At 42.8% G+C, this 15992-nt stretch overlaps 1 protein-coding gene and 1 long non-coding RNA gene across 4 annotated transcripts in view; one reads left to right on the forward strand and one right to left on the reverse strand.

Annotated features, from left to right (window-relative positions):
• Positions 1-275: 275 nt before the first annotated feature.
• Positions 276-2096, reverse strand: LOC124049441. The gene is made up of 3 exons (XR_006841408.1): positions 1967-2096; positions 654-877; positions 276-509 (listed from the first exon to the last, which is right to left on the reverse strand). It is a non-coding gene; the product is annotated as an uncharacterized LOC124049441 (long non-coding RNA).
• plxdc2b (plexin domain containing 2b) overlaps positions 1564-15992 on the forward strand; it is an 84281-nt gene continuing 69852 nt past the window's right edge. For 2 of the 3 annotated variants that reach the window (XM_046371074.1, XM_046371075.1), the window contains exon 1: positions 1566-2405. In XM_046371074.1, the coding sequence (XP_046227030.1) occupies positions 2312-2405 (94 nt within the window). In that variant the 5' untranslated portion in view covers positions 1566-2311. Of the gene's footprint in view, positions 2406-15992 lie in introns of all 3 variants that reach the window. The other variant, XM_046371076.1, reaches the window with a different exon arrangement.

Consider the following 15992-nt stretch of genomic DNA (forward strand, 5'->3'; position numbering starts at 1 on the left):
CGAAATTAAAAGCCCTCGGGATATTTATCTCGACAACACATTTTCTCATTTAAACAATTATTTGACATACTTGCCATTTTCGAGGCAGATTTCTTATGCAGCTTTTTATCTTCAACATGTAATTTTAAACTGTTGCCTGTATGTATTTTTTATGCAATGTCTGAGAGGACATCATGGACGTTTTAGGGTCCTTTAGTAAAGGATTAGAGATGGAGATTAGATATAGAAGTTAATATTACATTCAACATCACATTTTAATTTTAATCACGCTGCTACTTATTTTATTGTTCAGATTTTTATTTGCCCTCACCCTGTGTCTTTCTCCCAAGAAATTAAGCACATGTTTTCAAGTAAAAAGAGAGAAAACTCAAGGTCCAGAGTAAGATTCATCTTCTTGAGCCATCACCAACACTTCACTGGGACTGGTACAAAGCAGCAGATGTATTCATTTTGCTTCAGAAACAAATCCCATCAGCGCCGCTCCACCCACTTTGTTGGCAGGCACCACTCTGAAGATAAAGGGACAGATGACTTTCAGTGGCCAGCGAGGATAATCAAGGTAATGACTGTTGCTATTTTATTGATCGGTTTTGCTTTGGGAGCCAGACTGTGACACATGAGAATATTTGTGCCCTCAGGTTTGCTTTGATTACCTTTTTAACCACTGAAAAAGGTTGGAAAGTCATGTAACGCAAAAAAATTGAACACACTTGAGATGTTCAATATGCATGTACAGCAGCCAAGTACTTTATAAAAGTGGTCCTTTAGGCAAGAGTTTCCGCTCCTGTTTAGGTTTTTCCATGACTTGTGGTGCAGCTCCTGAATTCCCACAGCGACTGTCTTAATTGGAACAAGCATGTGGTCCAATTTATCCTTCCTGTGCAAAAGAAGCAGATGAAACAGTATGGTGAGTTGTCCTGAGTGCAGAGGGAGCTGCCTCCGAGGTTTCCAACCCTTTCTTGTGAGTGTTTGCTGAGAGTAGTGAAAACACAGCCAAGGAATATTTTTTTTTTTTTTATCATAGTTTTCCCTAGATTTGGGTTTGGCCATTTGTCACATTATTAGAAAAGGGAGTATTTTACATGCGATTTTTTCAAATTCTCATCCATGAACACTTTTGTTCAGGCACTGGAAACCCACGGAAGTATATAAAAGCTCCAAAAACACAGCATTGTTTTTACAGCTTTGATCAACACTGTTTTTTTAATTGCCATTTTTTAAGCTGCACTCTACTAACGTTTGTTGTAAAAATGATTAAATATAATGGATTTCATCTCCAACTGTCCCCAAACATAAGCTTTATGCTCATCTGCTCAGCCTCAAAGGGTTGCGCTTTTATATTTAAAAAGAACAATTTGCAGGCTTTTGCAATTATCTTCATCGGTTTCGACACAAACAGCCGCGCAGTCAATGGGACATAATCAAGAAACACAAGGGTTAATATGTTATGATCTAAGTTGCACCTGAAGAGGGCGCCCTCACAGCTCAATCACCTGGCTGGGGGATAGATAGATAGATAGATAGGTAGATAGATAGATAGGTAGATAGAGCTGAACTCCTTGTGTTTTAATACATCCTTCATATTCAATGAAACCAAAACCCTTTTAGGACTGAGTCTGGGACGTTCAATATCTATTGTCTGCTGGCAAACAGGAGGCCTACAGCAGCAGCAGCAGCAGCAGCTTCTGAAGCTCCTACATCTTCCCACATCATTCAAACGCTGCATGTCAGACACAGGGCAGATAATAACCCCAAGGCAAGACCTGCCAGTCTCCCCGGCAGCTGGAGAAACGCTTTGTTTGTTTGTCTCCTCAGGTTCCTCTGCCCACACCGGGCATCTGACACAAGAAGAGCGATTGGCTCTGAGGAGTTGATGACGGAGGGAGCGCACCGTCCTCTCCAGGAGCGCAGCCCACTCCCTCACAAACATATACACACACACAGTCACACACATACATATACACACCGCTCCTCCGTCCGGTGGCATGAGACCAGTGTGTCGGGCTGGGATGCACATTTGATTGGAGAACTTTTTTCTTTCTGTGCTGTGATTATTTTGGTTCGTTTTGGAGGTGGAGACCTGTTAGGACTGCGCGTTTTCTCCCCAGGAGCGCGCAGTGTGGCACACGCTGGAACAAAAACAGCTCAGAGCGGCGAGTGCAGCGCAGGCAGGTTTCCGTTTTAAAAGCAGCGGGAGAGGCAGGAGAGTTACGGAGTCCGCGGGGAAGCGGCGTCGGTGCATTAGGTCCAAGGACACCTCTGTAACATAACGGCCGGGATACTGAACAGAAATCAGCGGCGGAACTTGGATATGGCGGGTGTGAAGACGTTCGACCTTCTGGTTGGAGTTGTTTTAGTTTTGCAGTGTGTGGGGAATGCCCAGCGCGACATCACAGCCAGCAACGGTAAGAAACCAGCATCTTAAGCAGTAACCAGACCTGCTCAGTCTGAGTTGAGGTCCGTTTCTTAAAGCAGAAGTCAAATGCGTCTGCAAAACATGAAGGGAAAAAAAAATGATTGTCCTGCACACACAACTGTTAGACACAGGTGGAGTGTGTCTGGCTTTTGCACAAGAACGACTTAGAGCTCAAACTGCATCTTTTGTTGTTGTGTAAAACCTCTAGCATATCAAATTTAAAGGGAAGCCGAGATTTTGTGTGTGCAAGACAAAGAGAAGACAGACACCCTGGAGGCTGTTTCTCTTTTCATTATCTTATTTTTAGGGATAATCTGTGTGGAGGAGGCTGTCATGACCTACTAACTTCCTTTTTTCTGCCAAGATCAAAGCCTTTGTTTTATTCTAATTATCATATTTTCACAACTGCTACAAGTTTGAGTTAATTGCCTTGCCTTTTTTCATCTTTGCTCATGTAAACCCCCGAGGCTGCGCTGATTATTACTGTATGCTGTACAGTACAGTTGATACAGTCAAAGCATTCAGTCCAGCATATGTAAATCTGTGCCGTCTGCCTCATTCATGCATGAGGTTTTCCTCTCTGTTACGACCTGGAGCATCGAAGGCAACCTCGATCGATGCTCCAACCTTTTGAAACTTTTATCAGATATGAGCTCAGTTACCATTGGATAGTGCAGGTCCCATAGAAGTCCTGTAGAGGAAATTCTGGATGGATGCATGCTCTGTCCCTCTTGATGTCCTTGATTGTAAGACACGGTCAAAACTGGAAGATGTGAGCAGTATCCCCACTCTAAAGCCACAGCACCGAACGTCCACAAATCTATTCCACGCACACTCAAACGGACAGTGGAATAAGTCCATGCCAGCATCAGTTCTGTTCGCCCAGGCGAGCTCTTGTTTCCCAGGGCTTTTATTGCTGGCAAAGTACTTTCATCACGTATTAGATAGTGGTTAGAGAAAATGTTCGGCTGATGACAGTGACTGTAAATGAAATCCGTGTGTGTGAGTCCAGACCACAGAGTTACAGGAATGCATGGCTCCGTTCAGTAGGGAGAGATGCTATCGACTGTGTGTGACCAGTGGCGCACACACACACACACACAGTCGTAATTAGTCTTTTTTTATAAATTTGGTCAATCTACTGGGCTGCCACTGCACTGTGGCTCATTTGACATGCCCTAGTTGAAAACAACAGCTGGTTTTCCTTTCCACAACCTGACGTTTCGTGGGAAACAATTAGACCCAGACTTGTCCCAGAGGATGAAGATTGAGGGCAACTCCAAAACACCAGCGTCTATGAGCAAAATGTACATTTTTTTTTCCTGTCAGAGCACGTCATTGCTCCTGCACGAGGAGGTGGACACTTTTAGCATGTAGGACGTTATTTTTAGACATCTGGGTGAGGTGCTTCCCTTGTCGTAGGCTGACCTCGAGTGTAAGGAGCAGCCTGTGTCCTTCCATAGATGTGGGCTTTTATCATTAGAGCGTAGGTGGACTCCTTCACTCTCTGGAAATCCAATGGGCAGATATAATATACAATTCATCTCTGGGAAAGTGTCTCAGCAGCTCCAGCAGAGCCTGAGATGTGAAGACAAGTTGAGGCATTCATTTCCCTCCTTGCATTTATTAGTGAGATGAGCGGTGGAGAACATCTGGGTGGAATTACACAACGTCCTGTGAGCTGAGTGCGTCAGGATCTTTTTTTCCTTAACAGGCTTTCAGTCTGTGATATTCACTCGTTGGTACTCTCACCAGTGGCACACTCGCAAAAATTGGGGCTGATTTTGGGGTTAATCTGCACTCCGCCGCTCCTCTCAGAGTGTTCCACTAGAGTCTGGAGTGTGTCCGTGAAAGAAGGAGAGCGTGAGAGAGAAAGTCTTGCCTGGTGTAATGATGTGGTCTAATTTAAAAGCCGGCGCTGAGGGCTGTTAATGTGCTAAGATTGTGGTCATGTGTGGAATTTCATTTGCTGTGGATGGATGCTTGGAGTTGTAGTTCTTTGGAGACAAGGAGGAGGAGGCTGATGGATGGTTAACCCCTGCTCGCAGGCAGAGATGTGGACATCTCCAGCTCCAGCACGTCACTCCTCATCCATTATACTGCCAGCGGCTGCCTCTGCTATCATACAAACACACTCGGAGGCACGTAGGAGTTGGAGCTACAGAGAAACATGTAGACTGACCTTCATGATGAGGGATGGGTTCTGGTGCCCGTTATCATTTTGGACCCCGATCCCTGTTCATAACATTTCGAGATCCCATAAGCTCTTCCATTGATAGAATCTACCATTCACAATCTCTCTTTTGCTAATTCCTAATGCCTTTACATGACAGGTGTCTGCAAACGAAAATTAAAGACTTTTGATGTATGTTTGATGAGTACCCCCCCCCCCCCCCCCCAAAAAAAAAATAAAAATCACATTTTTATGTTTTGCTAAGGTAGAACAGTACAGAGAGACAGAGAATAAATCATGGCCTCCATGAAGCACACAGTGATTTATTTAGTTGATGTTTGCTGAATGATAAAGCAGAATTAATATGTTTTCACCGTGTTGTTTTTGCTTTATCTTCTACGACTTCTGCAGCAGCAGCACGGCTCCCATCAAAAGAGCAGATACTCACAGGGATGGGATAAATGAGTCAGGACGGAGTTAATAAATGTCACGGAGCAGTAACAAAATAAAAGCCCAATAGTTTAGGAATGACACAGAACATATTCAGCATGTATTGTGAGGCCTTCATTTCTCACCAAACAAACCACCTAAAAAGATTCAGCAAGGGAGCTGAAGGGATTCAGATTCAATAAAATGCTATCAGATCCCCTCACTTTTCATGACTGTTGCCACCACACTTGCTGTCCTCTCTTTGTCATGCTTTAGGGACGATTCCCAACATAAACTGTGCACAGAAGTTTCTTCCACAAACTGGGCGGTCCATCTCAGTCCACTTTAGTGAAGAGATTGTAAACCTTCTTGGAATCCCGTCCCTCCCTCCTTCCTTCCCCCAGTCTCTCCCTCTCTCTGACATTGCACATTTTAGAACGGGCAGAATGAGCAAGCCTCTTTATTGGCCCTCTGAATGACCTGCTGAAAGGATCTGCCATGAATGGATGATGGGGGTGGGGTGGTGTGAGGGGGTGAGAGAGACAGGGAGGGGTGGTGGCAGTGGCAGCTAAGGTTTATATGGTGTATGCAGCCACAGTGTGCCATGCCATACATTGCTTAGGCGGGGAGGCAGGGTTGCCCCCCTCCCCATACCAGCATGCAACTGCAGGACCAGGCTCCTGCATTAGTCACGCCTGGCCCTTGTCACTGAGCTCCCTGCCCCTTTTAGTCCGGGAAGAAGCTGAGTCTGGCGGCTTGAGCGGCTCACAGAGTTCAATAAGCTCCGAGACAAAGAGCACAGAGGGCACTAGTTAATGAAACCCAGCACAGTTAAGCTCCTCTTTAGCTTTTCCTCATTGTCTTTCATGTGGTTCAAAAGCTCATTCACTTCCAATTGTTGCAGTGCTCCACCAGAGTTATCATATCCTGGAGTAATCGCTCCCTGGCATTTTCTGCTCTGTGTGATTTATTCCGTTTATTCAAAGCAGCAAAATTATGGATCTTGTCTGTCAAGCAAGTTTGAAAAGGTCAGAAGGAGGAGCAGGAGTCTCGTTATGGTTAAAACGGCCTCGTTAAGAAGTGATACTGATCTGAATGTCAGCGGTGCACTGAGAGATAACAAGCGTTTCCCGTTCATGATAAGCATCCCTTTTCCTCAGATGATTGCAAAGCTGCCAGTAGACTGCAGCATCGTCCACAGTCAGGCAGTTATCTGCTCCTCCTGTTGACTCGGACGCTGTGGGATGCTGCCAGAGGAGATGCTAGATCATTACCCGAGGAGTGAAATGAGCAGAATGGTTTTCATTTTGGTGGGAGGGAGAAAGTGTGATAACAAGTCAGGGAGGAGGTTTCGAAAACAGGCAATACCCCCCTCTTTGCTGACATGAGAAAAGAATTACAGGAGCATAATTATAAAACTATTACACTCTAAAGTATAGTGAGTGGTGATTAACAGCAAAGATTACAGGAGTAAAAATGAATGGCAGGAATATTAAAGCAAAAATTGTTCCCTTGGACACTCTTCTGCAGTATATTTTCAAAATAATGTTTAATGCGGAGATCCAGGAATAATTTCAACTGACTGATTCGTTTGGTTTTGTATCTGTTTACTTACCGTAATGCATCTAATCCCCCAAAGTGAACATATCTAAGCATGATGTAGTGCACCACATATGAGAGCTGGCAATGTATTCACTTGCAAGATCTCAAATGTGCCTGAAATAGTCTCGGCTCTCTTTGGCTTTGTTTTGTTTGTTGCACTCCATGACAGTGAGGGCACATACGGATAGAGATAAACCAGGAAGTAGGCTAGCACTGTGACCCAAAGGCTGAGCTATGCTGGCAACTGCTGCAAGGAAAGGGCAACAAAAGATGAGAAAAGAACACAATTCAGGGAGTTGACTTAGTGTTATTGTGATGACAGAATGAGAAAAATACTCCACAACACTACAGTGCAGCCGGAAATGCAAGCTAGCTACACTGACGTTGCATGTAGTGGTTTTGTGCACAAAAATGTTTAAGGGTGGACTTTTGCTCAGAAGTCATCAAGTATGGCCCATGCTAATACCAGACACCTGCACAATTTCTGCACCTTTTTGTGTAATCCTGCCTGCTAGATGCTTGAATTATGGGTAAAAATGCTCTTACCGTGGCTGGGCTTCATTCAGGATCATTTGAGTGCCTCATTAGACAACTGCTTGATACACTCCAGCAAATACCTGGAATTTAATGGCAGTAAACTGAACTTCACAGTGTTGAATTTAATGAGTAATGTAGCATAAAATGGCTGGCTGACACTCATGATGTGTAACAGGAGTCCCTGTTGGCTGAAACCCGTTAAAACATCTTGCAGAATTGATGGCGTGAAACACAGATGCAACGATTTCATGCTGGATACTCATTAGGCACGTTGGAGAGGGACTTATGTGCTTAATTTGTGGTTAGTGACAGAGCTAGAAAGACAGAACACAAATTTGTTGTCACGAATTTGTCCCTTTAAATTTATTTAAGAAAATGGAGGATGATTGTGATTTTTACACTCTCTCTGGGTCAGTTTTTTCAAAACACAGTTTCCAGCAGGTTCTCATTCTGTCGTCATGCACATAAAGTAAACCGTCTTTTCCCCGTGTGAAAATTACGTACGGTCCCTGCCACTTTTAACACATGGTGCCTGCACTGAAATGATGAAAAGAGTACAAAGATTCGCTGCGCTCGTGCAAGGAAGTTGGAAGAAGCAGCTTTCCGAAAGGGAACAAAGTGTTACATGCATCGTTATCGCTAAAGGAGAGAGGAGAGCGTGGTGTTTCAGGCCGTCCAGGCATGCTGAAAGAAGATAAGGTTCCTGGCGGGCAGAGGAGCCTGTCACCCCACCCTGAAGGCTTCATATCCTGAGCCCAGCAGGAGTGGCGGCTTGGCTTTGTCCCACAAAAGCCAGTGTCACTCACAGGGTTTACGGCATGCTGCTACATGCCTTTGCCTATATGTGCAACAGTGTGTGAAAGTTTTCTCTCTCACACTCTGTGTCTGTCTGTTCCCATGCAATGTATTTCAGTTATTTTCCTCTCTCACTCTTTATAGCAAAAGCAGTGAAAGCAGAGTTTCACGCCTCAGTACTTTTTGAGTCCAGACTGGAATTTGACACTGAAGGTTTTGTCAGATTTTCAGTGTTGCCTACCTGTTTATCAGATATCAACATCTGGTTGAAACACTTTAGAGGTTTAGCTTGTTAAGATAAAAACAGGTGTTTGCAGGATTTCTTGTAAATTGAGTTATTAAATAATCACTGTTCCGGCATCTGTGTCGGTTTTGAATTGCCACCTGTATTTACTTTTACACTTTTGATATGTCTGTTCACTGAACCCCTTCTGGTTTGGCATCTAAACACAAACAGGCCTGTCAAGCCTTGGATTCACCTGCTGAAGCCATGTGCACAGGGTCTGTGGTAAGAGAGATAAAAGTTTGAAGGGTGGTGGTTTTTTGAACAAAAACACGAGATCATAAGTGTAATGAATGGATTAAACAGTGTTCTTGTCAGCTCTAACATATGTCCAGCTAAATAACTAACTACCTAACAGTAGTGAATGATTATTATTTCTAGGGACAGGCAACATTTCATTAATTATTTTGAGTGGCACATTCCACTCGAGTGGAAGCTTGTGTTAGCAATGCTGTACTTCTTTTGGATTTGAAGTATTTACACCTACCTCAGCCAAAAAAAAAAGAATCCCATTTGAAAAAATGAACAGGAAAGCATAAATCTAACTTTCCTTTTTTTGTCCGAGTAAACTAGTCAGTTAAACAGGGACAGAGTTATTTAAGAACAGAATAACAATCTGTTCTTATCGTTTCATTTTCAAACCAAGAATCTCGAACCCTACGTTGCCATACAAAAATTAATCATAATAGTGAGCATATTGACATTGTGCCTGGGACCTGATAGCTTTTGCCTTAATCTTTAAGCACAGTTTTATTTAGGTAGCCAGCAAGTGATTATTTAAGAACCCTAAACAGGCTGGCAAGTCAGCCAGACGCAGTGATTTCAACTAATGGAACTAATGAAGCTGATAAAATGGTGAGACATCAGTGGCTGCTTTACCTGTTAAACCGAGTGTAACATGTAGCCTTTGGCAATGATTAGCCTGCTAATGCTGCACGCTGCACACTTGATATGGTCAAACTGTGTATTGAACTGTGCCAAGCGAAACCTTGCAGACATTGGTGTGTTTTCCTTGCTGTACGTCCAACAGTGCTGCCTTTGTTACTCTGCCCGGAAAATGTCTCTGCGTCCCCCGTCCAGAAGTTTCTTTTCTCCTTAAACTCATCCTGACAAAGAACAAGCATGCCCCGCAGCAACGGCTTTTCACAGTGCAACACAGACTGCAAGACTTTGACAGGCTGGAGCGTTTTTGGGTGAAAATAAAAAGATTTACAGCCATGAGTGTATTTCTGCATAAGAAGGCAGAGAATAGATTGTGACTTTGATGACAGCATCAAAGCTGCCTTCTGTTTGCCACCTTACATCTATAATGCATATGGACTGAACAAATCTTGAGGCTCAACTCTTTCTCTTGTCATGTGCCTTCTGGTGAACGTATCATTGTTCCATATTCTTGGAGGCCCTTTTTGGCGAGCTGAACGTTAGAACTTTTATGCCTCGAAACACTAAATGCCACACAAATTTAAACTGAGTCAGACTTTAAGGGTCGTGCTGCTTCTGGGAATTAAATTCAGGCAACATCATCTGTCATTGTACATATTGGGAAAAGAATGGTCAACATTGTGGTGTTGTTTTGGCTCAGTCAATCCTCAAATGAGTCATGAGCATTTAACACAGTCCATGTGATACAGCTGTGAAACTTTCTGCTGGCTGATTTGGACATCGCTGTTCATCACTTGACCTTTCGTGAATCAGGACTGCCAGGAATGGGAAGATTTTGGCGTCTTCCCAGAAGCAAGCAAAGGTTTCTGGAGGTCAGGGTGATCTTTGTTTGGAGCATGCAGGTTTTGCAGAAATGTGTCTCCTAGCTGTCCACCTGCTAACACTGCACTGAGCTCAACCCGAAGCTGTAAACAGGAGGCCATTTGGCAGTTCGTTTATGTTGTGAGCTGTTGTTGAAACACATTTTCATCTCTGTCTCATTTACCAATCCTTTTTCTTCTTCTGACTTCATAAAAAAGGACACTTGATTAAACAGAAGTGAGCCAAAGCACACAGAAATCAACAAGTGATTCCAGTAAATGAGGTTTAGTTTGTGCCAGGTGTTCAGATTTCTGTGTCCTCGCCAGTGCTTACTAGCTGAAAGCTGCACCCGGAGCTCAACATAGAGCCAGGAACAAAGGTTTGCTTTGAGTCTTTGTGGTGATGAATTGCAAGGTGTAACAGCGGCCTTTGAGAGTGTCGATGATATAAAGACAGAGAAAGTGGGAAACTCTGCCCAGGTAACTAGAGACCCTAAAGTTTTAATCCATTAGTATGCCCTGCAGTGACTGTGGGAGCTGTTTGTGTTTTCAACAAGCATCCTGCTATCAGGGGAGGTTTGGATGGGTGAAGTGAACACATGTTATGATCCAGAAGGCAACAATACATCAATTTGAAGGGCACAATAGATCAAAGTCAAAAGTATGATTTGGCTTTGTGAGCAGTAAACTGTCTGGACTACAAGCCTTGGCCGAACTGCTTGCTTACATTAGTTATTTTAAACTGGGTGTGCATATGTCTGTGGAGGGATTTCTGTTTGCACGTGTACTACATTGGATTTTTTTTTTCCTTTCCTGCCTCTTTGTCTTTGACAAACTAAGCAGAGCTGGTGCTGACCAACCACCTTCTCCTCTCTCACAAGGAGGGCGTTTCTTAATAACTTCCTTCCTTTAGGCTGATGGCTCTTTGTCTCTGAACATGCAGTATTTGCTCATTGAGTGTCACTGAGAATGGATGCTGTTCAGATCTGGGCCCATCTTGCTTAAGTACCCCTTTCTAGAACTGTTGAGCTGCTTTGCCTTAGAAATGCATGAGGCTCTATTTCAAACAGCAGGGTGTATTAAAATGGTAAATTACATCCATTTTAGGCCTCTAACGATGTCCTGTCCAAAGGCTGTGATGAATGCTGTTTGTTACTGGGGTAATTCCTCTTGTTTGTGACCATTAAGAGTTGTTTGTGTGAGAGCTCTTTTGTCAGGTGGTGAGAGGAGCCCTAACATCATAAAGTGTTAATTGACTCCCATTTAAAGGGCTTTCTCTCCTGTGCCCCAGAATGCTCTAATTAGATGGTGACTAAATTAGTGTGAGCAGTTTAATTATGAATATGTTATTCATACTGTTGCACAAAGGTAATAAATGTGCTCTTCCCTCAAACAGGTGGGAGTGAATGATAAGTGAATGAGGTAAAACCATGTAATCAGTATGGCAGACAGACAATGAGGGATTTGTGACTGATAGCTCTTCAGGGTCATAAAAGTACGGTGGCCATGAGGTTTAAAATGCAATAAAATTTGAAACGTTTCAAAGAACATATTGACTTTATATTGAGTTTATAAAATGCAACAGACTGGTAAATATCACATTTAAGAAAAAAATACATTTATAAAAACCTTATTTTTTCAAATGTTTTATTTCCTAAAGTAATGTTACTGTGGTTTGTCTGATGTTGATTTGTTTTGCACCTCAGAGCCACCGTATAAAAGGATAGAAATAAACTAAAAGATGTCTTTCTTCTGAACACTCATTCTGGTTTGATTCTTCGACCCAGAGGCAGTGTTAAAGAGTGTATCATTACACCAGTGTCCCACAGCAACCAAAAGCTGATACGTGTCTCAGACAGAGGAGGTCCAGTTATTGATTAAATGTCTGGCTGGCTCCTGATTCACCCAAAGGCCTCTGGTGTCACAGAGGCTGGAAGTGGTCAAGATGCTAATGCACTGTGTTTCATCACAACTGGGACTGGCTCAACCCAACTCCATCTAAACACATGTATTTATGCAATAAATACAGAATTGCTGTGCTGATGTAATTTGATATCGAAATGCAATAAATTTCCCTTCTGTTTTGTTTTGGGCCTAATAAGATAAAAGACCTGCTTCAGAACACATACAGAATGTGGGTCAGATATGAAATGGCCTCTCTCCAGAGAGCTGCCAAACCAATGATATATGCCCTGAAAATCCCATCTATCGACAAGGAGCCAAAATTGAAAACGAGAGATGGCCATATGAATATAAATGAGTCATTTGATGTCCTTTTCTTGCCATGAGCCTGCCCTAAATGGCTGGCAGACGTGCTGGTTTTCTTTTGAAGACACCTACCCATCACTCAGTCCTTCAATAATCCATAATTTCCCTGCTGCTACAAAGCCAGTCGGGGTATTTGTGACATAACATGTTTTTATATATGCTATTCAAAGTCACATTGCCTCTTTCTGCTAATAGGATTAATCCAATTTTAAATGTTTTTGAATAGCTGATGGGAGCAGAGCTGTATGTCCACTAAATTTAGATGATGTTTCATGATTTTTGATGCTAAATTGATTAGAGATTAGACATTCAGCAACCCTTAACGCCAAATGCTAAATTCATCTCTCTGCCAACCATTAACATGAACGGCTAAACAATGTAAAATCATCTACAAAGAATCAAAAACAAAGTTATAATGAAGGAAATGAGCTGAAAGAACTCAAGTTCATAAGTTTACTGTCATAAAAAGTGTCCCTGCCTCAGGGTTTCTCGATCTTTGCGGGTGTCGAGCCAAATGCACAGAATCTGTGGGTGTGAGTGTTTTCCTCAGCTGTGCAGAGGATCAGCTCTGATCAGAGGAGGACATCAGTTCATCAGGGCTTACACTGAGGCTTTTATTGTTTGCACATCATCTCTGCAAACAATTAGGACTGAACGGATGAACTGGGTGGTTGATTGAAAGGTCAGACCAAATACACGGCTGCTGTCCCTGTGTGTGTGTGTGTGTGTGTGTGTGTGTGTGCGTGGACGTAGTGGTGTGAGTGCTGCCTATGTTTGAGGTTACTTTACAGCAACCCATCGGCAGCCATCAGCTCATGACTGTGCATTATGTCCAACAGATGGGATAGATGGAGCGTTTTTGGGATCGAGCTTTCCTGAACCTCACTGATGCAAGGGTAAAGATGGAGGTCAGGTGACATCTAACAATAGATAGTTAACCCCATTGTGGGCTCGTTGTTCATTACAGTTTGTGCTTCCATACACAAAACGTGAGGAGAATTCAAATTTAAGTTCGGCTTTAAGGGCAAAACAAACAAAATTATGTGATTCTATTGATGTTTCAGATTTTCTGTTGTGAAATTTTAAAGCTTACCCAGTCGGATCTCCAAACAGCCCTAATCCTGTAGAACTACAGCACAGGAGTCTCTTTCTACCTGGATTCAGTAAGGATTTCCGAGCTTCTTGTTCCTGTGTCACATGTGATTAGCCATTGTGCTCGAACATTTGATTCCCTGCTACATGGCAGCCCAGAGTGACCCGGAGTGACTGACTGAGGATGCGTTTTTAATAAGCTGGAGGTTGCACTAATCAGCAGCTGAGATCAGGAGCCGGTCTGCCTCTTTTCTCATGTCCCAACTCTTCCTGGAGTACCTGGTGGGGGTGAAATGCATTATGAGCACTCACACATCCTGTATGCCTTATCACCAGCTCTATCCTTTTCTATCACTGCTTCTGCTGCTTCATTTCTCACATTCCCACTTTCTTATTCTGCTTTCTCTTCCTGCTGCAGTTTTTTAAGTAATATTTTACAGCTCTCTAAGTCTTACGAGTCTATAGCAGGGTCATCTATCATCTGAGTTTAGTTGTGAAGCATGTCCCTCACTCACTGTCTGCCCAGGCTGATGAAGCATCTGGAAATCAATACCTCATTGAAAATACTGAGTTTGTACCTGAGGAAAGTAGAATCAATATCATACTGAAGTTACACCCCGTCACAATGACACCATTGTCAGAGCTAATCAAAAACAGCACTATTACTAACTGGACTAAGGTTTTCTGGTTGTATTTTGACCAAATCGACTGTATTTTGCACAGCAGCCTGTGTGTATAAAATGGCCAGAAGTATCTGGACACAGGAAACTCATTCTTTGACTCTCTTTATGTTTTGTTTCTCACTCACAGCCCCCTGTACAACTCTTGGTTGTTGAATTTGTGCACAAGACTAATATTGTGATGGTGGCATTAACACACGGATAGTGCGTTGCTCTCAGGAGATATGATGTCACTCTGAAGCCATAAATCAAGCTCTTTTACACCAAAGTGGTTGAAACAGGAAATGGTTTTACATTTTGGGAAGTGCTCTTGTTCCTTTTATTGTCATGAGTTAGGTGAGAAGATGTTTCCTCTTGCATCCAGGTTTGTGTGCTAAGACAAGCTGAACACTTCAGCTCTGCACACATTAGAGCATTTGAGCATGAAAAATCTGAAGACAGGATTGACCAGACACTTTTGGCCATTTACGGGATAAATATCCACAACACTATAATGCATGTTGTGAAGGCTAAGAACGAGTGGAAAAACAGAGCGAGACAGAGTAGTCAGTATGACAGCATGTCCCTCTTCTCGACCCGTGACCTTTCTCTCGTGGCAAGAAAAGACCTCAATTCGACTCCCCGACTCAACGGCCCGCTGGCTAAATTCATCTCTCTGTCTGGGCTTGAGGGAGGCAAACACATTAACACTGTGGTGTCGGCCTGTGGCCAAACAAAGCACTCGCCAACAGGCCTTGGGTAAATACCCTTACGAGTAGGCAAATATAAATGCGGGGCATGCAGACACTGGGAAAAGTTTCTAATCAATGAGCAAATGATTGAATGCGCTCATAACCCTTCAACTTTATAGTTCAGATGAATGGACATTTACACTACAGTAAAGCTTCACTAAAGACTTTGAGTCAGGCCTGAAAAGTAGTCCCACAGGGCACTAATTGATTTAGAAAAGAAAATTAAATCCTGCGTCACACGAATGCTGCATCTCTTCAATTGTTACTGGCTGCATTTCATCAGCTTATTGTTTGACAGTTTCGGCAGGATGTTTTCTGTTTTTTCATCTTGGTATTTGCAGGGAGCACATTCAGAAGATTCAGTGATACGAGTAAATCTTTGTTTACGGCAGAAAGTCGCAGCAGAGAGAAGCTTTGAGGTGCTTTTAGTGTTGTAAGGTCAGTGGAGTTGCGGAGTTTGTCATTTTTCATGGAAAATGTGCTGTCCCTCTCTCTCTCTCTGCTTATGTTTGGATTCGTTTGGACCTCAGAAACTTCAGTATAAATCTGCCACACGATGGGCTCCTAAGAACAGCAAACATAAACTTGAACAATTGATTTACTGAAAGAAATACATGTGGCATTATGATGAGTGATGAACAGTTTCCCTCTGCCCTCTATCATTAAAAATAATTGTAAGGTGACCTTGCAAGTCAGATACATGTATGAGCAAGTTTGAAGTCCAACATGCATATTTTTTTCTGCTGTAGTATACACACATAGCACCTGTCTAGTCAACTAACAAAGCACTGTGTGTCTGTACACTCAACTGTGTTCACCTGACATCCCAAGACATCATTTTTTTAGCATATCACATCGTAATGATCAATAAAGGCAACAGTGTGTTTCATTTGGTCTCCTGTCACTATAACTTCCAGGAGAGAGTCGGAGATTGAGGAAGGAAGTCCACGAACACGACTAAACGTAATGTGAATAAAACCCAAAAACATTTGAACATTTCTGCTAGTCGTAAGTTTTCATCAGCAGTGTTGGCTGTTTATCAGTAAAGACAACAACTCCCATGATCCCACGCTACTTACGCATTTTGTTTTGTTTTGTTTTGATTGAGATTCCCCTAGAGGCAGAAACTACATATTACGCATGTAAAATCACAGATAACTCCCAATATCCCATTGAGTCCCACAAGCTTATATTTTGCCAAGCTGATATTTTTACATTAATGTGGGCACATGGTGAGTGTCCCA

This window comes from Scatophagus argus, chromosome 18 (assembly GCF_020382885.2).
Source record: "Scatophagus argus isolate fScaArg1 chromosome 18, fScaArg1.pri, whole genome shotgun sequence".
NCBI lineage: Eukaryota > Metazoa > Chordata > Actinopteri > Scatophagidae > Scatophagus > Scatophagus argus.